The following is a 22,304-nucleotide window of genomic DNA, read 5'->3' as shown; positions in this document are numbered from 1 at the left end:
GGCAGGAGACCTCTCTCAAAAGGATTAAGGGTCTGTGCCCCACCCGTGTTGGCCCCTCTGCGACTGTGCCTGTCTTAGGTTGTTCCTCCCTTGAGGAATCTTACCCGTCTCTGGCTAACCAGTCATCCTCCAGGGCCCAACACGATGATATAAGGAAGGCTCTATGCACCACCCCTGTTGGCCCCTCTGCGGCTGTGCCTGTCTTAGGTTGTTCCTCCTCTGAGGAATCTTACCCGTCTTTGGCTAACCAGCCATCCCTCAGGACCAAACAGGGTGATATTAGTCTCCACGCCCCGCACCCTCAGCTCCTCCACTGCTCAAGCAGGACATTCTGAATCCCATCGCTCGGCCCACATACTTCAACATTTTCAGTGTTTCAAAAAGGTTCCAGAATGTCTTCCCACACTTGTCGACAGCATATATATGGGTCTTGTTTTTGTATCCATTCAGCCAGTCTGTGTCTTCTGGTTGGTGCATTTAGTCCATTTACATTCAAGGTAATTATTGCTATGTATGTTCCTATTACCATTTTCTTAATTGTTTTGTTGTTGTTTTTGTAGGTCCTTTTCTTCTCTTATGTTTCCCACTTAGAGAAGTTCCTTTAGCGTTTGTTGTAGGGCTGGTTTGGTGGTGCTGAAATCTCTTAGCTGTTGCTTGTCTGTAAAGCTTTTGATTTCTCCATCAAATCTGAATGAGATCCTTGCTGGGTAGAGTATTCTTGGTTGTAGGTTCTTCCCTTTCATCACTTGAAATATATCATGCCACTCCCTTCTGGCTTGCAGAGTTTCTGCTGAGAAATCAGCTGTTAACCTTATGGGAATTCTCTTGTATGTTATTTGTTGTTTTTCCCTTGTTGCTTTTAATAACATTTCTCTGTCTTTAATTTTTGTCGATTTAACTACTATATGTCTTGGCGTGTTTCTCCTTGGATTTATCCTGCCTGGGACTCTCTGCACTTCCTGCACTTGGGTAGCTATTTCCTTTCCCATGTTAGGGAAGTTTTCAACTAGAATCTCTTCCAATATTTTCTCAGGTCCTTTTTCTCTCTTGTCTCCTTCTGGAACCCCTATAATGCGAATGTTGATGCGTTTAACATTGTCCCAGAGGTATCTTAGACTGTCTTCAGTTCTTTTCATTCTTTTTTCTTTATTCTTTTTTGCATCAGTGATGATCACCATTCTGTCTTCCAGGTCATTTATTCACCCTTCTGCCTCAGTTAATCTGCTATTGGTTCCTTCTAGTGTATTTTTCATTTCCGTTATCGTGTTGCATATCTCTGTTCGTTTGCTCTTTAATTCTTCTAGGTCTTTGGTAAACTTTTTGATCTTTGCATCCAGTCTTTTTTCAGTCCTGGATCATCTTCACTATCATTATTCTGAATTCTTTTTCTGTAAGGGTGCCTATCTCCTCTTCATTTAGTTGTTTTTCTGGGGCTTTATCCTGTCCCTTCATCTGGTATAAAGTCCTCTGCTTTTTCATTTTCTCTATCTTTCTGTGGCTGTGGTTTTCAGTTCCACAAGACGAAATACTGCTGATACTGCTTGATTCTGCTGTCTGCCCTCTTGTGGAGGAAGCTATCTAGGAGCCTCCTGTGTGCTTCCTAATGGGAGGGACTGATGGTGGGTAGGGCTGGGTGGGCGGAGCTCAGTAAGGCTTTAATCCAGTGTGGTGGGCGGAACTCAGTAAAACTTTAATCTGCTTGTCTGCTAATGGGTGGGGCTGTGTTCACACCTTGTTGGTTGTTTGGCCTGAGGCCACTTAGTGCGGGAGCCCGCAGGCTCTTTGGTGGGGCTAATGGCAGACTCTGGGAGGGCTCACACCAATAAGCACTTCCCAAAACCCCTGCTGCCAGTGCCCCTGCCTCCTCGGTGAGCCACAGCTGCCCCCCACCTCTGCAGGCAACCCTCCAACACCAGCAGGTAGGTCTGGTTCAGTCTCCTATGGGGTCACTGCTCCTTCCCCCTGGGTCCTGGTGAGCACATTTTTTTGTGTGCCCTCCAAGAGTGGAGTCTCTGCTTCCCCCAGTCCTGTGGAGGTCCTGCAATCAAATCCCACTGGCTTTCAGAGTCTGATTCTCTGGGGATTCCTCCTCCTGTTGCTGGACTCCCAGGTTGGGAAGCCTGATGTGGGGCTCAGAACCCTCACTTTTGCACGTTGACTTCTGCAGTGTAACTGTTCTCCAGTTTGTGAGTCACCCACCCAGCATTTATGGGATTTGATTTTAACGTGATTGTGCCCCTCCTACCATCTCATTGCAGCTTCTCCTTTGTCTCTGGATGTGGGGTGTCTTTTTTGGTGAGTTCTAGTGTCTTTCTGTCAATGATTGTTCATTAGTTAGTTGTAATTCTGGTGTGCTTGCAAGAGGGAGTGAGTGCATGTCTCCTACTCCTTCCTCCTACTCCGCCATCTTAATCCTATTCCAAATAATGACTTTTTATATGAAATTTCTTTCTCTAAAATGTTTGCAGCTAATTCAGATTAAAGAAAACAAAATTGTGGGAGAAAGTAATCCGTCCTTTGTGCTAGGTACTGACTCTATAGACTGCCAGTATATAAACATATAGATATACTGTTAGATATATTTGTTGAGTTCTTTTTATATGCTTTAAACATTTTAAACATTTTTTTAACTTTGGCACAGATACAAGATACAAGAGCAGCATTCCTAATATAGACCTGCTTTGTCTTTTCCAAAACCTAGCCCTTGGCTTAGCAATAAGAGTTTTCATTTTAAAATGCAGAAATGCATAAAAGTTGTATCTGCTAATGATTTGTATGGGAAATTATAATCTACAAAAATAGCTAAGTGTATGTTTTGTTTTACTTGAGAACTACTAAAAGATTCTTAATGCTTATATTTTCTTTCTTGCTAACCACTGAATCACATCTTGTTGACGGACTCGCTCTACACTAATGTTTTAAAGTACTGTCAGCCCTGTCTCTGTGGTGTCTGAATATGATGTTAAGAACAAGTGCAGAAATTTGACAGTCCCTGGCTTGTTGGGGACTTGTTCGGAAAGTAAATAAATTATATATGATTCCCACGTGACGGCTGAGGCTAAGTGCCTGACAGCAGGCCAACAAGTTAATGATGTGTTAGAAGGAGCTCTGCACTAGCAATCAGGTGTGTGTTGTACCCTGCTTTGTGTAGCCTTGGGGAATTTGTACGTTTTAATTAAGATGAAAGCTTTGAATTATATTTTTTTCACTCTAAAATTCTAGGATGTGAAGTCTTAGCATGGACTTTCTGATTGTTCTAATGCAGGGAATCCCTCTTCCTTGAATCTTACATTTACATATTGGCTGTAGCTATCTCTTACGCATCCAAAGTGTGGAGTGGGAGAAGGTACAGGGAAGAAAGGAATTGGTGTCTGTGTTTTGTTCAATTTAATAAAAATTGCTGTATGTCCATAACAGGCAAGCCCACAGCTGGTACGGCTGTATCTTTACCTTGATGGCAGCAACCATGATTGCATGTTTGTTGTTACTTGAATTTGCTGTTTATTCTCATTATTGGGGAATGCTGAATGTATTGGAAGTCAGGGCCAAAAATCTCTTTGCCTTTCATTTGAAACATTTTTCATAATTCTTGGGCAGCGAGAATTTAATCTGTATATATGTTTTGCAATTTATTCCTCAATACAAATTAACCTCGTATTTGTTTTTAGATATTATGTTGTTTATACTAGTGTTCTATTCAGTATACTTTTCAATTGGCGCTTGCCTTTAGAAAATAGTTATGAAATATAACTATTTCGAGACAGTTGAGAGACTAGAGTCGAACAGAAAAAGAGCCTTTAAAGTTTTAACAGAGAAGTCAATATACTTGAAATTAATAACATCATATATTTATCTTTCATCAAATGCCAGTCCTTTTTCTTTAATAATTGCTTAAGAAGTGAAGAGTGTCCATGTACCACCAAATTACAATATTTCTGTTTTGCACTTTGAATCATTTTATTTAGTTGTAGAATTATAGAAAATAAAGAAGCAAATGGCCAATGAAATAGATGATGCAGCTGAGAATATGAATGATGTGTGTTAAATGCGAAGGTTCAGCAAACTGGGCCTAATTCATAAGTTCTTTTCTATTCAACAGTATATTAAGATAAATAAAAACAGTAGTTAAGCTGTGGAAAGCCACCTGGATTTTCTTAATAAATGCTATCTTTCCAAAATTCAGGCAGAAAAAAAAAAAAATGTTAGATTAAGGATATGTAAAGATTGCTGGGATGTTGTGTTTAGTATTTTTATGTCCTCTTTTACAGCTCAACATGAACTCTGCTCCTACATTCATGCATTTTCCTCCGAAAGGCAGGCCCAAGAGAGCCGATACTTTTGACCTTCAAAGAATTGGATTTGCAGCTGAACAACTAGCAAAGTGGATTGCTGATAGGACCGATGTTCACGTATGTTCTTATTCCCTACCAGTTATAATAACAGACTTATTAGCTCGGTTTGGTAAAACATTGTAATAAGGCCACGGGATTTTTTTTCCCCCAATTTCTCTATGGAACATTTCTCCTTGCTTTGAGAAAACTGCATCTGATAACTGTAAGCTAAACTTTGAGTTAGGTGAATTTAAATGGATTTTAGAATAAAGGTTCTTAAAACATCAGTGAAACACTAAAGAATACATAAGTTAGGCACAGAGTAATTTCAGAGACTAAAAAATACATTGGCTATTGCTCAGTAGTCTTAGTAATCAAGGACATTCTAATTAAAAAGCCAGATGTATAATTTTTATCTATCCTTTGAGCAAGTAAAAAGGGGATAATACCCACTTTTCATGAGCCATGTGAGAAAATGCCACTGGCATATACTGTGCTCGGGACTATAAATTGGTATAACTATTCTAATGGTATGTGTCATGTCTTTGTTTTGTGGAATTTAACTTAAGGATATAATCAAGAATGATTTAAATTCTTAACCATAGAAAAAAATTTAAAACATTCACTTTAATGGAAAAAATCGTAAAGAAATCGTGTATAAAAATAAGAGATAAATTAGATGTGCCACAGTCTGTACAAACTAGTTTGCAAGAATATTTGACGTAGAAAGAAGCTCAGAGTATAACCAGTGGAAAGGTAGGTTAAAAAAAACAGTATTTATAGTATGATTTAGAAAAGCATGAATATGAATGTAGATATGTAGACAGTTTATTCAGCAAGTAAATGAAGCAAAATGTTGATAGTTCATGTCAGTGTGGAGGGCTATGGCTATTTTGTCTGTTAATGTCACCAGAATGTTCTATAATGAACAATTATAACCAGCTATTTTAAAATGACATTTACCTTAGAAGTAATACAGAAGCATTAATTTTTGCCATACACATTTATTCTCAGTTGAGAAAGATGTCTCATAATACCATCATTGTAAATAAAATAAGATACGTATTAATGATATTTTGGTGACTTTCCTAACTCATCATTTTTTGGAAATGTTTTGGCAGATATTCAGCTCTACAGTGTATCATTTATTTGGTACAAAATATTATAGGTAATATTGAAAAGTACTATTTATTCTTTATAAGAAATACTAAATTTTAATCAGAAATGATTCTAACCTATTTATCCTAACTTATACATTGTTAGTTGATAGATCCACATTTGTAAAAATATATATATTTGGAAATAATTTCAACAAATGAAAATAGCATAGTTTCAGCGTGTACCCTTTATCAGGATTCACACAGTGTTCACTTTTGCTTTGCCATTTTCATTCTCTTACCTCTCCCCCACCCCGTCTCGGCACACATACTTACACACCCACATGCAATTTTTTTCTGAATCATTTTAAGGTGAATTGCGTTTCCAACCATAAGGATGGTATGGTTATCACCTTCACAGATTTACATTGATATTTCTGTTTGAGCTATGGTACATAGTCTAGTTTTGTCAGTTGACCTAATACTATCCTTTAATAATAGTTCCTCACCTCCAGTACAAGATCCTGCCTAGAGTTAGGTTTTACAGTTACTTGTCCTTTAGCCTTGTTTAACCTGGAACATTAACATTTTGAATAATATAATCCTCTCCCACTTCTTAAATTGAGTGATCCTCATTTGATTTGCCTGGTGTTTTTTCATGACTGGATTCTGCTAATGCATTCTTGACCACAATACCACAGAGGTCATGTTTTGTTCTGATTACAAATATAGCCCATGATGCCTTCTGTCCCTCATTGGTGATGTTAATTTTGAACATCTTGTCAAGGTGTTTTTTATATAATTACTGTTCTTTTTACCCCCTCTCCTTTCTAATTAGTAAGCTATCTAGGTGGAGACACCTTAAGAGCATGTAAATATCCTACTCATCATTAAACTTTTGTCAGTATTTAATCATTGATGACCCTTGCCTAATCCAGAGTTTATCACTGTGGTTGCAGAATGATGATGTTCCAGTTCTAGCACTTTGTCCATTTTCTAGTTGGCTTTTAGCATTCTACTGGAAGCAAGAGTCATCCCCTCTTTATCAGTTACTCATTCATTGGTACAGACTCATGAATGGCTTTTTTTTTTTCCTCCAGTGGTTTGTAAGTTATTAAATATTTTGGTGCCAAAATTGTTCTAGATTTGACCAGTGGGAATCTCTTCATTCTGGCTTCTCTGTCCTTGTAACATGTCTCCATCATTTTCTTTTAAATACTTTCTTACTTTCTCACATAATATATTTCAGGATCATCTTCTGTCTACATATCAATCCTACCCTGTGCTTGATTAGCCATCTCTCCTAGCAGCCTTGATTTCCTCTGGTGGGGAAGGTTATTGGAACCAAGATTGGTACATTCTGTGAAATCATGTTTATGACTGCCAATTACAACTACTTAAAAAAAAGGAGTCTCTATGCTTTAATAGGCACTGTCAAGAAGCTGAAAAGACAAGCCAAGAATGGGAGAAGTGTCTGCAAATCATTTTTCTCATAAGGGATTTATATCTAGTATATATATAGGACTCTTAAAATTGATAAAAAGACCGCCCAGTTGAAAAGTGGGCAAAGGATCTGAATAGGCATTTCTTCAAGGAAAGTGTACAAGAAAGATGCTCAACATCATTAGTTATCAGGAAAATGCAAACCCAACCCCACAGTGAGATACAACTTCACACCCACTAGAATGGCTAGAAGTGAGACAATAAACATTGGCAAATAAGTGGAGAAACAGGACCCCTCATAGATACATAGATACCACTGGTGGACCTGCACACTAGTGCAGCCACTTTGGTAAACAGTTTGACAATTCCTCAAACCATTAAACATAAGAATTTCTATGTGACCCAGCAATCCCACTGCGAGGTATATACCTGACAGTAATGAAAACATACACCTACACAAGAACTTGTACAAGAATGTTTATAGCAGCATTATTCATAATAGCCATAAGGTGGAAACAACCCAAATACCCATCAACTGATTAACTGATTAATGGATAAACAAAATGTGATATCCATACAATGGAATATTCAGCCATAAAAAGGAATGAAGCAGTGGCACATTTTACAACAAAGATGTGCCTTGAAAAGATTATGCAAAGTGAAAGAAGCCAGTTACAAAAGACTACATATTATATGAAATTCCAGAATGGAGAAATGTATAGTGACAGAAAGTAGATTTATTAGTGGTTGCTTAAGGCTGGAGGGTGAGAGGAATAAGGGAGTGAATGCTTAAGGGTATGAGATTTCCTTTTGAAGTGATTCAAGGTTCTGATACAGACTGTGGGGTTGGTTGCACATATCTGTGAATATGCTAAAAAAAAAACCCAAAAATACATTGGATTGTACTCTTTCAAAGGGTGGACTATATGGTATATGGATTATAGCGCAATAAAGCTGTTTTAAAAAACCTTCTAAAAAGTTCCAGTTTGAAATAAAGCAAGTATTATACCCCTATCTCACCTCTACTTTTTACCATATGATCCCATGTTCCATGGGTGAACCAGAACAGCTCTGAGTTGAATGTAAGTAGGGTTTGCATAGATTTAACTGTATTCCCCTAAAAGCATCTGAAGAGCAAGTCGTGTTACATAGCCATGATTTTTTTAACTTTATTTTATTTATTTATTTATTTTTTGGCACACGGGCTTAGTTGCTCCACGGCATGTGGGGTCTTCCTGGAGCAGGGATCGAACCCGTGTCCTCTGCATTGGCAGGCGGATTCTTAACCACTGCGCCACCTAGGAAGCCCCCAGCCATGATATTTTAAGGCATGTATTTTTGACTCAAAGCGAAAGGAACGTTAGTGCCAGGTATGAAAAGTAAGATGGCAGCTCTCTGAATTTTTTGTGTTAAAGACTGGAAAGACTAGAATATTATCCAGAGAAAAAGATTAATATTTTTCTTTAACCTGAAAAATTTTCATTGTATTCTTACAGATTCGCGTCTTCAGGCCCCCCAACTACTCTGGCACCATTGCTTTGGCCTTGTTGGTGTCACTTGTTGGTGGTTTGCTCTATCTAAGAAGGAACAACTTGGAGTTCATCTATAACAAGACTGGTTGGGCCATGGTATCTCTGGTATGTTAACACATTTACCCTAGTTCTTCGTGTAATGGTAGAAGTTGTATAGTATTGACAAAATGAGCCAGATTATTACTATAATGGAAATCAAGTCTAGATGAGAAGAATTAACTTTTTAAGACTTGGGGTGATATAATTTAAGTTCACTGTTAGTCTAGACTGTGCTATCTTCCTTCTACTTTTCACTATTAAAATGTAATGTCTTTCCATGTGTACTTGGCATATTCCAAGTGCTAAATAAATGTATGTTGAATACATTTAGAAATATACTAAATGTTACCTTTACCACCTTCAAGGTGTGCCACGGCACATAGCAGATCTGCTTGTGAACATAGAAGCAAAAAAGGTTTTTGAATCTGTGTTACCAACCAAATTTAGCTACTTTATGATGAATTAAGACTTTCTTAATTAATTAAGGCTATCTTAAAATCTCTAGCAACTATCTTAGTAGTGATAATTTAAAATGATGCCTACAGTCACCTGCTTTTCATCATTTCCTGGTGGTCTTAGTCGAAGCATAAGAACAGAAAAAGAAATACAGGAGATAAAAAAGTGTAAAGAAAGAGACATTATTATTTACTTAAGATATGATTTGCCTCTGATATGATTGTCCACATGGAAATTTCATCACAATTTATGGAGAACCAATAAAGCAATTAATACCAGACTTGAACATTGTTTTGAATTCAAGGTCAGTCTCCAAAAATCATTAGGATTTTTAAACAATTTAGATAGATAATTGACAATAAAATCTCTTAAAAGTAACAAAAGATATACAAAATATTTATAAACAGAATATTAAAACTGAAACTAATATATGTATCCAAATGTATATTTTTACAGCTAAGTGTCAGTTTGTTCCTTTTGCCTTCTTGCAGTAGCCCTTCATCCTTCCATTTTTCTTTTCAACCCAGAATTAGTGGTGTTTATGACTGAGTTGGATGTGACGGGAGAGACTAATGAGCAGCCCAAGCAAGTCACTGTAAAGCACCCATCATCTGCAATAATAGCTAGAGTCTAGAAATTCATCCAGAACCTCTACGGCTTTGTGGTAGACAGAGAAATATGAATTTGAAGTTTGGATTTTTCAGAGTAAGGAAGATAAGAAATTTCAAGGAAGGTTTCTTAATATTTTCTCACTTTTTGATAATTGAGTTACATGAGAGTAGAATTAATTCATCTCTTTTAACTGGGTACGGTGGGTGAGCTCAGTCACCGTAGTCATTAAGTTGAGAAGAGCCCCAGGATTATTGCTGTAAGTTAGTAACAAGAGGCATTACTGTTCACTGCATCTCTTCCTTCTTTGGGGGATGTTTTATATGCTGATTCCTTACCATAACTATGAAAAGGAATTTGTATCATGCTCATTTTACAAACAAGGAAATTAGGATTCAGTAAACTCAATTTGCAGAAGCTCACACAGCAAGAAAATGATTAACTGAGATTTGATTCTGTGTGTGTCTGACTTCAGGCTCTGTATTCTTTTCACAGTGCTGGGGTCTCGAAATCTGGGCACGTCTCATATGCTCGATGTTGAACGCAGTGCATGCAGTGAGCTCTTAGGACTGTAAATAAATGCCTCAGAACAGTTATGTGGTGCATAAATGTTAGTACTTCAGTGAGCAGTTTTCCTGCACCTCTGCTACATCATGCAGATGTTTCTTCCTTCTTTGAATCCTTGAAAGCTAATGAGCTTGGCATAACAGAGGATATTCTAACATTCACACACACATACTTGAGGAGGCAGTCTTGGCAGGTACCTCTGCTCCCCAATGGCAGCCTTTCAGAAGTCAGTAACAGGCTGCAGAGAACAGACATGTTTGAAAACTGCTCTGAGTATAAAATGAGATAAATACTTTGAATCTCCTTTACCATTTTCTGTTAGTCACCATTACCACCACCAAACTTGATTCTTTGTTTATAAAGAAAAACTATTTAAAACTATTTTTAAGTAAAAAACTGATTTGTTCAATTCCAGTCTTTTTAAATCCTGTTCTTAGGATGTCCTTACAAAGTTAAGAAGTATCCAAAATGCTGAACCATTTATTCAGATTCTTAAATACTTCTCTATTTCAAACACCCAAGATCCCATTTTCCTTTGGAAATGAGAATATATTTTAAAATAATTTTCGGCAAAGTGTTGTCATCTGATTTGTAGAAACTCTGATGAAAGCCTTGGACTGCACAGTAAAATGAAAGCTCCTATAATAAAAACAGTAATGAACTATACAACAGCAGACCACGTCTGTAATGGAAAAATTTATATGCAAGAGAAAAATAACAAGAAAAACAATTCGGAAAAGAATTTTTATGCAGATGCTCACTTCTTAATAAAGAACAAGTCTACCTACAATTTGCAGTTGTGTCTTACCATTGAACCTGTGCCGCAGTACTTCTGGGATTACTTAGTGTCATGAGTCCTTAGTTCTGGGTAGGCTGTATTCCATGGCTGGGGTGATTTTTTTCTTTTTCATTATCATATTCATATTGTTATTTATGACTCACGGGATTAAGAATGAAGTGTATACTAGGGAGAGGAAGCTATTTATAGTGCTTTAGGGTGTAGGAGAGAGACAGAGCTTTCAATTTCCGGGCATAGAGAAAGTAACATATGCAAATGTCATACATAGATATTAGAGCTTCCTGGTTTTGAGTTTAAAAAAAAGTAGGTAAAGGAATAGTCATAAGTTCTTCCTGGTCTCATGTTTCCTGAGGGTAAAAATGCTTATTAACTGCTATTTAGTAGGTACTGATGATTCTTTACGGAGCTGAATATACATTGGTTCTGGTTCGGTTTCATTCTGCTTTCCAAACACCCCCTAAAGATGGAGGGTGATGGAAAATGAACACACGCAGTATCTGCTTCATGGGAAGTTTAGAGTGGAAGGGTTGAGTAAAGTATTGAACGACACCAGTAGGTTACTTCAGGGTACGATCTCTGTGGCATGAGATTTTGTTCTTTTTATAAGTGAGACGCAAATAATTGCTGGTAATATTTTTTTTTCCAGTGAAGTAACTTTTAACAAACAGTTTTACCCATCAGGCAATTGAATCATTTGGCCATTTGAAGATAGGTATGTCTGTTTAGAAATAGGTAATTTCTGTATATAGCTAAATGTATATTTTTGTGTCAGGAGTATGGAAACAATATAATGAAATGAATATCTTTTTAGGGTATGCTTTTCTTAATAAATCTAGCACTTAATTTTCTTTAATGAGGATAGGTAATGGCTTCAATAAATTCAAAGAACATTTTAAAATTACTCATAGATGGATGGACCTGCCTTGTTTTTTTGCTTTTGTTTTTTTTTTGTTTTTTTTTTTTGCATTTGAATGTGGTTGCCTCAGTTTTTTGTTTATTATAAAGTCACAAATAAACCTCACTGTGAAGATCCAGTACATGGAGTGACCACTGACCTTCTATACTCCCTTTATCATAAAATTTTTTAATGGGGGAACATACCTCAACATAATAAAGGCACTACATGACATACCCACAGCTGACATGGTACTCAGTAGTGAAAAGCTGAAAGCTTTTCCTCTAAGATCAGGGAGAAAGCAAGGATGTCCACACTCTCACCACTTTTATTTGACATATTTGAAGTCCTAGTCAGAGTAATTAAGCAAGAAATAAAGGACATCCAAACCAGAAAACTGTCACTATTTTCAGATAACATAATACTGCACATAGAAAACCCTAAAGACTCCACCCAAAACTGCTAGAACTAATAAATGAATTCAGTAAAGTTGGAGGATAAAAAAAATCAACATGCAGAACTCTGTGGCATTTCTATATACTAGTATCAAACTATCAGAGAAATTAAAAAACCAATTCCATTTGCAATTCATAAGAATAAAATACTTAGGAATACATTTAACCAAGGAATTGAAACACCTGTATACAGAAAACTATTAAGAAATTGAAGATGACACAGATAAATGGAAAGTTATACCATGTTCATGGATTGGAAGAATTAGTATTGTTACCATATTAACTACCAAATATTATACAACCCAAAGCAGTGTACAAACTCAGTGCAACCCCTATTAGAATTCCAGTGGCATTTTTCACAGAAATAGAAGAAATCCTAAACTTTGTATGGATCCACAAAAGAACCTGAATATAGCCAAAGCAATCTTAAAAACAAAGTTGCAGGGATCTTGCTCCCTGATTTCAAACTTCATTACAAAGCTCTAGTAATCAAAATATGTTATTCGAATAAGAATGGACATATAGATCAATGGAACAGAATACAGAGCCCCAAAATAAACACACACATATGTGTTCAATTAATTTATGACAAAAGAGCCAAGAATATACTGGGGAAGGACAGTCTCTGCAATAAATTGTTTTGGGAAAACTGAACAGCCACATACAAAGGAATAAAACTGGACCCTTACCTTAGCGCATACACAAAAATTAACTCAAAATGGATGAGAGATGTGAATGTAAGACCTGAAATCATAAAACTTCCAGAAGAAAACATAGGTGGTAAGCTCTTTGACCTTGTTCTTGGTGATAATTTTCTGTATTTGACATCAAAAACCAGCACAAAGAAAGCAAAAATAAACAAGTGTGACTACATCAAACTAAAAAGCTTCTGCACAGCAGAGGAAACCATTGACAAAATGAAAAGGCAACCTGAATGGGAGAAAATATTTGCGAATCATGTATCTGATAAGGGGTTAATATCCAGAATATATAAAGCACTCACCCAACTCAACAGCAAGAACAAACAATTCAGTTAAAAAATAGGCAGAGGATCTGAATAGACATTTTTCTAAAGAGAGATACAGATGGCACAGGTACATGTCAAAAGATGCTCAATATTATTAATCATCAGAGAAATGCAAATAACCACTATGAGATATCACTTCACACTTGTAGAATAGCTATTATTAAAAAGTCAAGAAATAAGAAATGTTGGAGAGGATGTGGAGAAAAGGGAACCCTCATGCACTGTTGGTGAGAATGTAAATTAGAAAAGTGTATGGAGGTTCCTTAAAAAATTAAAAATAGGACCACTATAATGATCTAGCAATTCCACTTCTAGATATTTATCAGAAGAGAACAAAAACACTAATTCAAAAGATATATGCACTCCCATGTTCATTGGCAGCATTATTTGCAGTAGCCAAGATATGGAAACGTGTCTATCAGTGGATGAATGGATAAAGAGTTTGTGGTATATACAGTGAATATTATTCAACCATTAAAAAGTTAAATCTTGCCACTTGGGACAACATGGGTGGACCTTGAAGGCATTATACTATTATACTAAGTGAAGTAAGTCAGACAGAGAAAGACTTACACGTGGAATCTAAAGCAAAAAAGCAAAACCCTCCAAAACCAATAAAACCAGAGATACAGGGAAGAAATCGGTGTTTGCCAGAGGTGGGGGGTGTGGGGTGGCAGTGGGTGAAATGGTTGAAGGCTGTCAATAGGTACAAACTTTAGTTGTAAAATAAACAACTCTTAGGGATGTAATGTACAACATGGCAGTTATAGTCACTAGTACTGTACTGCATGTTTCAAAGTTGTTAAGAGGAGATCTTAAATGTTCTTATCACAAGAAAGATAATCTGTAACATGTATGATGACAGATGTTAAACTAGACTTATTGTGGTCATCATTTCCCAATATATACAAATATCAAATCATTATGTTGTATACCTGAAACTAATATACTGTTGTATGTCAATTATAGCTCAAATAAAATAAAAGATGAATTGTGAATCTCAGTGTGAAATGTAAACATTAACAAGAAAACAGATATTTATCTTAATGATTGCTGGATGGGCAAGGGTTTCTTGAAACAGCACGTAATAGAAGAAATAACTGGTAAACTGAACTGCATTGAATTAAGAACTTCTGTTTGCCAAGAGACACCATTAAGAAAACGAAAAGGAAGGCAAGCTGCAGTTTGGTAAAGATTATTTGCCATGCGTATACTTAACAGAAGACTTGTATCCAAAAATATAAAGAACTTTTACAAAACAATAAGCAAAAGGCAGGTAATCAAATTTTGAAGGGGAGCAAAGACTTGCTAGGTACTTTGACCAAAGTGTTCGAATTTCAGTAAACATATGAAAGTGTATTGAACTTTGTTAATCACCTGGATGTTGTGAAATTAAACTACAGTATGGGCTACCACACCTCCACCAGAATAGCCAAGATGAACACACACACACACACACACACACACAAATGCAGAGATAATACCAGTTGTTGGTATGAATGTGAATGGACCATCTCAGAACTCTGAAACACTGCTAGTTGGAGTGTAAACTTGGTCGAACCTTCTGAGAAATGTTTGGTTAGTCCACTAAAGCCTGGTATGCACGTACTCTGTGCTGCAGCATTTTCAGGAAGATATCCTTATCCCTTCGGAGGGTTATGTGGGTAATGCTTAGGAAGAGGCATCAGTGGACTCCTGTTTTTCTAACAGTATTCCACTTCCTGATCTCAGTGTTGATTACAAGGGTGTGCTCATGTGAAAATTTGAGCTGTATGTACCCTTATGAATCATGTCCTTTTTTTGCATGAATATTTTAGTAAATAGGTACAAAAATGAAATTGTGGTTAAATTAATTACAAACATTTAAATGTCCCGACCAATGAGAGCAGTGAAGTATGGACAGTTCAGTTGTTAAAACCAAAAAAGGAAATATCATTTATACTTAGAGAAAGAGTTTTTATAAATCTGGGCCATTTTGCATTTTAGAAGTTTATGTTTATTTAGTATTTTGTTATGTTGTGAGAAGTGCCACAGTTCTGTCTGTAATTATAAATACTGTAAATACATCTGTCACTACTTGAAATGACTGAGCAGAGTATACCATGTTTAAGCCTGCTTTTTTTTAATTGAACCATTTCTTGGAATCTTGACTAAATCGTGTATTAAGATGAACTTTTTAAAACTTCTGTAACAAACCATAGATAGTATAGCTATGCTATTTAACATCTCATTTTAAAATTTGAGGGGGATATAGGGATATAGGTATAAATACAGCTGATTCACTGTGTTGTACAGCAGAAACTGGCACAGCAGCGTAAAGCAATTATACTCCAATAAAGATCTGAAAAAAAAAGTTTAGCATTTTCTCTTATGTGTAAGTAAAATTTGTAATATTATATATGTTTCCTATTAATGCATTAAATCACCAAACCTAGTGTGGATGTAATAAGTTTTGAAGTAGTTATGAGTATAAACAATATTTTGAGATAGTCACTGTAACTGTTGTAATATGAAAATGTTACAGTATGAAAATATGTGCATTTCCCTCATTAATGAAAATCACTGGTGCTGCTGTAACTATTGTGATCCGTCAACTGTGTTCATAGTTGAAGGAAATGATATACTTACAAGGCAGTGAAAATGAAGGTTTGTTTGTATCCCATTTAAGTTCCCAGATCTCCTTCCACCACCGCATGCTGTGCACAGCCCCTTGGAGTCTGTGTACTGCTCCACTACTTGAGCTTTTCTGCTCTTATCTAACACCCCCACGTGTGTACTAGACCTTATCCCATCTTATCTATTCACTGACAGTGCTCCAACAATTCTCCCCTCTTTGTCATCCTAATTTTTTCTTTTATTACTGAATCATCCTTGTTAGCAATGTAAACATCTTAAAGGGACATAACACCATTTTCCCTTCCAGATAATTGTTCTAGTTACCTGATCCCTCTTACAGCAGAACTCCAAACAGTTGTCTATATTGTTTCCTTCTCTTTCTCATAAGGCTTTTGCCTCACTGTTCCATTGACAATGCTCTAGTCAAGGGCGCAGATATTTTCCAGGGAAATAAATTCAGTTTTTAGTTCTGGGTCTTCATACTACTGATCTACAGAACTGAGCTTTTCATCCAGAATCACTTTCTTTACTTGTCTTCCAGGAGGCTGTTGCAGAAAACCGATCCCAGGAGAGACCAAGCACCACACTCAGAGGGTTGGAGAACTCAGGTTTATTGAGCCGGAGGACCCAGACGAACTAATGCTCCAAAATTCTGGGGCCCCCTTTCAGGGGAATCTTTTCCTTTTATAGGTTAAGTCATATAGCTGTAATTGGCACAGACTGATTGGTTGGTTTAAACAAGGCTCTAGCTGAGTTTGGCACAAACTGATTGGTTACATAATTACTATAGAGTAGGGCAGTTACAGGGCAAGGGAGTTGCTATGGGTTACACGGGCTGGGGGTGGGGTCCAAACAGAAACTTGCATGAGCAGGAGCAGGACATTCCATACTTATCAGAACATCTTAAGGTTACAGTTGATAACTAGGTCATCTTGTTCTTATCGTGGCACAGCAAGCAGTCTTTACAGAAACAGAGCTAGCAGAAAGTTATAAACTTCAAATTTTCCCCCATCAAGGCCACACATGATTTTCCTTACTTCTCTGACTGCTACTTCTTAATCGTCTTTTCTCATTCATTTTCTATCTTCAACAACTCTTATTTTGGAGTTACCAGGGAGTTCAGACCTTGGTCATCTTCTCCATATTTACTTAATTGGTGTCTAGCTTTAAAGCTTTAAATACTATTATTGAGTCCTAAATTTTATCTTGGGGCCAGATCTTCCCTGTAAACTCCAGATTGAAAAATCCAACATGCTCATACTACTTCTCTACCTGGAAGGCTCCAGGGTGTCTCAAAATAAACAGGTACAGAACAGACTCCCGATCTCTATCCCCAAGCCTAATGACTTTTCACTTAATAGCAGCTTTATTTTTTTGGTTGTTCAAGTCAGAAACCTCAGTCTTCCTTCACCACCTCTTTCCTCCCAGACACCACATCTCATCTTTCAGAAAATCCTGTTGGCTCTTCCTTCAAAATATGTCCAGATTCTAACTATCTCTCCCCATACCTACCACCTTTGTTTAAGCTCTAATCTACTTATTGCAGTAGCCTTTTAACTATATCCTAGCTTCCACCTTTACCCTCAATATGGTTAATTTTCAAAATTTCAACCCAGGAGGCTCTGGCATCTGGCCCTGCACTATTTCACCAACCTTATCCATTTCTCCTCTCCTCATCAATTGTCCTTCCATCCTCTTTCTAAAATATACCAGACATTCTCCTTCAGTAGAGCCTGGTTCACTGACTCTTCCCTCTTTCCCCAAGTATTTACATGGCTTTTAGACATCTTCAGATCTATGCCGAAAATGCCACTGTCTTGGAGACCCCACCTGACCACTAATTAGTATTGCAGCCCCTTCTCCCGTGACTTCCTTTCCACCTTCCCTGCTTTACTTTTATCACTGTCTATCATGTAATTTAATTATGTAATTTTTTACTGTCTCTTTTCTCCCTATAGAACGCAAGAATATTTTTGTTCATTTTATTCTTGGCTTCTGAAACAGGTTTTGAATATATAGTAGGCTCTCAGTATGTAAATGTTGAATGAATAAGTGAGAAATACCTACTTACTTTTTATGATTCAGGATATATGTCACTTATTTAGGATTTCCACCTAAGGGCAGGGACTATATTTTATTCAGTTGCTATATTCCTAGTGTCTAGTAAATACTTGGTATGCTCAGTAAATAATTGTCAAATGAGTAAATTAAACTGGAAGGGCTTCATAGAGAACTGTATGTAGACCCCGAGCATAGAGAGGTTGGCTAGGTAGGAGTTCTGGAACGTGTGGCATGATGTAGATGAAGGCAATGCCTCATGGGTGGAGGGGGTCGAGCTACAAGAGTGACCCGAGTGAAGCATAGAGAACCAGTTAAGGAGTGTGGGACATGGTGCTATTTAGGAAGGTGGGACCGGGTTGTGGAGGGCTTTGGAATAATCATAAGTATTTCTTGAGTTTACATTGTGTATCATGCATAGTGATAAGTATGCTACATGGACTAACTTACTAAAACCTCCATAGCTTAAAAAGGTTGATGCTAATACAATCCTAATGTTATAGGCCCAGAATGATGAATGTCTTCAAGGTAGCACAGGTGCTCAAGATAGGCCTCTAACTCAAGTGTTCTAATTTAAGAGCCTCCATCCTTAACTACTATGATATACTGCTGGGCAAAGTGGTGGATCTTAAGAGTGTTGAAGGTCCTTGGATAGATACTACTTTTTTAACTTCTTTTAACTGTTTCAGGTTTTAAAGTATTTTAGTATCTCAAATGAATAGTTAGGGAAAAATAAAGTCTTTTCAGGTTGTTTATATTTGATCTTTCCACACATTTGATGACTTTTGACCACCACGTTCTTCTTTTTCAAAATTCTATCCTTGACTTCTGTTATACTATATCTCCTGCTTTCATTTTCTTCTCACCTCTGTTTCCCAGGTTCCTTTGCAGGCTCCTGTTTATGAGTTTATGAATTAACAGGTATTCATCAGGGTTCTATTCTAGGCTTCTTCTCACTCTGTCTACTCTTCTTGATCAATTTCATCCATTCTCATGTCTTCAGTGAACAACTATGTGCTGACAGTTCCCAAATCTGTAGTTTTTTCCCCTACACCTGTCACTAGATATATATATAAATGTCTCTTAGAAGTCTCACTCCAAAGATGTTTTGAAATGAATGTTTTGAAAGTGTATTAAGTCAACCATTTAAAAATGAACTCCCCAAGGCAGTCTACAGATTCAGCACAATCCCTATCAAATTACCAATGGTGCTTTTCACAGAACTAGATAAAAAAATCTTAAAATTTGTATGGAGACACATAAGACCCCGAATAGCGCAAGCAAGCTTGAGGGGAAAAAACAAAAACCCAGAGCTGGAGGAATCAGGCTCCCTGGCTGCAGACTATACTACAAAGCTACAGTCATCAAAACAATATGGTGGTACTGGCACAGAAACAGAAATACAGATCTGTGGAACAGGATAGAAAGCCCAGAGATAAACCCATACACCTATGGTCAATTAATCTACAACAAAGGAGGGAAGACTATACAATAGAGAAAAGACAGTCTCTTCATTAAATGGTGCTGGGAAAACTGGACAGCTACGTGTAAAAAAAACTAGAACATTCTTTAACACCATACACAAAAATAAACTGAAAATGGATTAAAGACCTAAATGTAACACTGGATACTACAAAACTCTTGAAGAAAACATAGGCAGAACACTTTGACATAAATTGCAGCAATATCTTTTTGGATCCACCTCCTAGAGTAATGGAAATAAAAACAAAAATAAACAAATGTTTATTTAAAACTTTTGCAAAAGTTTTTGCACAGCAAAACTCAAAAACTTTTGCACAGCAAGGGAAACCACAAACAAAATGAAAAGAAAACCCACAGAATGGGAGAAAATATTCTCCAACAATGCAACTGACAAGGGATTCATCTCCAGAATTTACAAACAGCTCATACAGTTCAATATCCAAAAAACAACCAACCCAAGCAAAAAATGGGCAGAATACCTAAATAGACATTTCTCCAAAGAAGACATACAGATGGCCAAAAGGCACATGAGAAGGTGCTCAACATCGCTAATTATGAGAGAAATGCAAATCAAAACTACAATGAGATATCACCTCACACTGGTCAGAATGGCCATCATGAAAAAAATCTATAAACAATAAATGCTGGAGAGGGTGTGGAGAGAAAGGAGCCCTCCTGCACTGTTGGTGGGAAGGTAAATTGGTGCAGCCACTATGAAGAACAGTATGGAGGTTCCTTAAAAAACTAAAAATAGAGCTACCATATGATCCAGCAATCCCACTCCTGGGCATATATCCAGAGAAAAACGTGGTTCGAAAGGATACATGCACCCCAGTGTTCATTGCAGCACTATTTACAATAACCAAGACAAGGAAGCAACCTAAATGTCCATTGACAGAGGAGTGGATAAAGAAGATGTGGTACATATATACAATGGAATATTACTCAGCCATAAAAAAAGAATGAAATAATGCCATTTGCAGCAACAAGGATGGACGTGGAGATTATCCTACTAGGTGAAGTAAGTCAAACAGAGAAGGACACATATCATATATAAATAACCAGCAAGGACTACTATAAGATAATAAGAAGAATGAACTCCAAATCTTTGTGATCTTCTTCCTGTCCACCCTCACATACTTCTGCCTTATTCTGCATCTCACTGGGTAGCACCACAACCTATACACTGTTGCTCAAATCGGAAAGCCAGAGGTTAATTCTGACTATTTTTGTTTATCACTTCAATCACCAAAGTCTGTTGATTCCATCTCTTAAATATTTCCCGTTTGTCTAAATCTCTCAATCCTGTCACTACCATGGAATTGGCCACTATAGTCTGTCAAGGGTTTTTATGCATCAGCCTCCAAACTGATTTCTGTGTCTCAAGTTATACTTCTTTCCAGTCTATTCTGCATGCTGTGGCTACCACCGTCCTTCTAACATACAGACTTGATCATGCATTTTTTCCTCCATATTTGGAAATAGGAATATCAAGTGGAGCAGTAAAAGGCAGAGAAGGAAGAGGCAGACAGGTAAAAGTAAAACCAGAAACACATACAGTTTCAGTTCTGATTTAGTGACTATGAGGGTTAGGTCCCAAAAAAGGTAGAACTCTCTAGTATTACTGAGTGCCTATTAAAAACAAAAAATGTCATTTGCTTATACTATAAGTGTGTTTATTCACTAGGTATATCTTTTCCTGGATTTTAAAATATACTCTGTCTTTCACACTACTATGTTGTAATCTATCTACAGAATAATCAACGTTAATATATTCTCTAAATCACTGACAGGATACTCCTGTAAATTAGATATACAATATTTTTCTCACGTAACAATTTCACATTTTTAAATAATTTTTTGGATGGTGCATCATTCTCCGTGTCACTCTGAGCCTAATGTTCTAATGTACCTTCTAAGTTTAAAGTGCAAATGTTTTCTAAAATCTTGACTTTCAGAAAATACCTCAATCTAGGCAAAGCCTGGATACACGCCAAATCTGGCTTTTAAGAAGTCTGAGTTTATTTCAGAGTTATTCTCAAGAAAGTGGGGAAAGGATTCAAATTAATCTCTATAATCCTGTTATACCACTTTCATTTTCTTTTGCAATGCTGTGGTTCCCAAGAAGTTATGAAACAGAGTCCAGATTTATTCCCTGGGTTTAAAAATCCTCCATAATTTGCCCGATCCTACTTTTCCCATTTTGTATCCTTTTTTTCTCCTTTAAAAATGGTGCAAATCTAACATGTTTAGATCCCCAGTCACACAGCGCTCATTCTGACCTTGAATCTTTGTTGATACAACTACCTACCAGAGGCAGGAAATTCAAGTAAAGAGTGATCTGGGCAAGCTCTGAGACAGTAGGAAGTGTTTTAACCTGAAGACATACTTCAGTCTGAAGATGTCCACGTTTGTAAATTTAAGCATACATGATGTAAACAAAATCACAGCAAAGACTGTAAGTTATAGTGCTTATATACAACTTATGTATGCTTACATATAAGTTATAGTGATTGCCTGGGACTTCTGGTTCATACTCTTTCTCCCCCAACCTCTCTGTAATGCCTTGGATTTTTAAGATTCGTTTTCCAAATGCAACCTTTTTTGCTAGATCTAGCAGGAATATGGTTTCTGTGAATTATTCCTGGCTGTATATAAAACATCATCTTTCATCTGTGCTTTTGACCTAGCTCTGGTTAGGACATAACAGGTTATCAGTCATCATGCCAGATGCTTTATATATGTTACCCAATTTAATCATTAACATATGTCTTCAGCATAGTTGGCATCCCCAGTTTATAGATATCAAATCTGAGAAGCAGAAGTAACTTACTGAAGGTCCCATAGTTAGTAAATGAAAATGATTTTAATGGGTGAGCGGGTACATGATATTTGAAA

At 36.8% G+C, this 22,304-nt stretch overlaps 1 protein-coding gene across 8 annotated transcripts in view; it reads left to right on the top strand.

Moving 5' to 3' along the window:
- Window positions 1–22,304, top strand: part of TUSC3 (tumor suppressor candidate 3) — a 174,439-nt gene that overhangs the window by 76,939 nt on the left and 75,196 nt on the right. For all 8 annotated transcript variants that reach the window (XR_009047754.1, XR_009047752.1, XR_009047753.1 and 5 more), the window contains exons 4-5: window positions 4,269–4,409; window positions 8,368–8,508. Coding sequence is in view for 5 of the 8 variants with exons in the window: in XM_057697255.1 (XP_057553238.1) it covers window positions 4,269–4,409; window positions 8,368–8,508 (282 nt within the window). In the remaining 3 variants the exon portion in view is untranslated. The remainder of the gene's footprint in view (window positions 1–4,268; window positions 4,410–8,367; window positions 8,509–22,304) is intronic.

This window comes from Hippopotamus amphibius, chromosome 10, assembly GCF_030028045.1.
Source record: "Hippopotamus amphibius kiboko isolate mHipAmp2 chromosome 10, mHipAmp2.hap2, whole genome shotgun sequence".
Classification (NCBI taxonomy): Eukaryota; Metazoa; Chordata; class Mammalia; order Artiodactyla; family Hippopotamidae; genus Hippopotamus; species Hippopotamus amphibius.
This window is presented reverse-complemented; position numbering and strand designations above follow the sequence as displayed.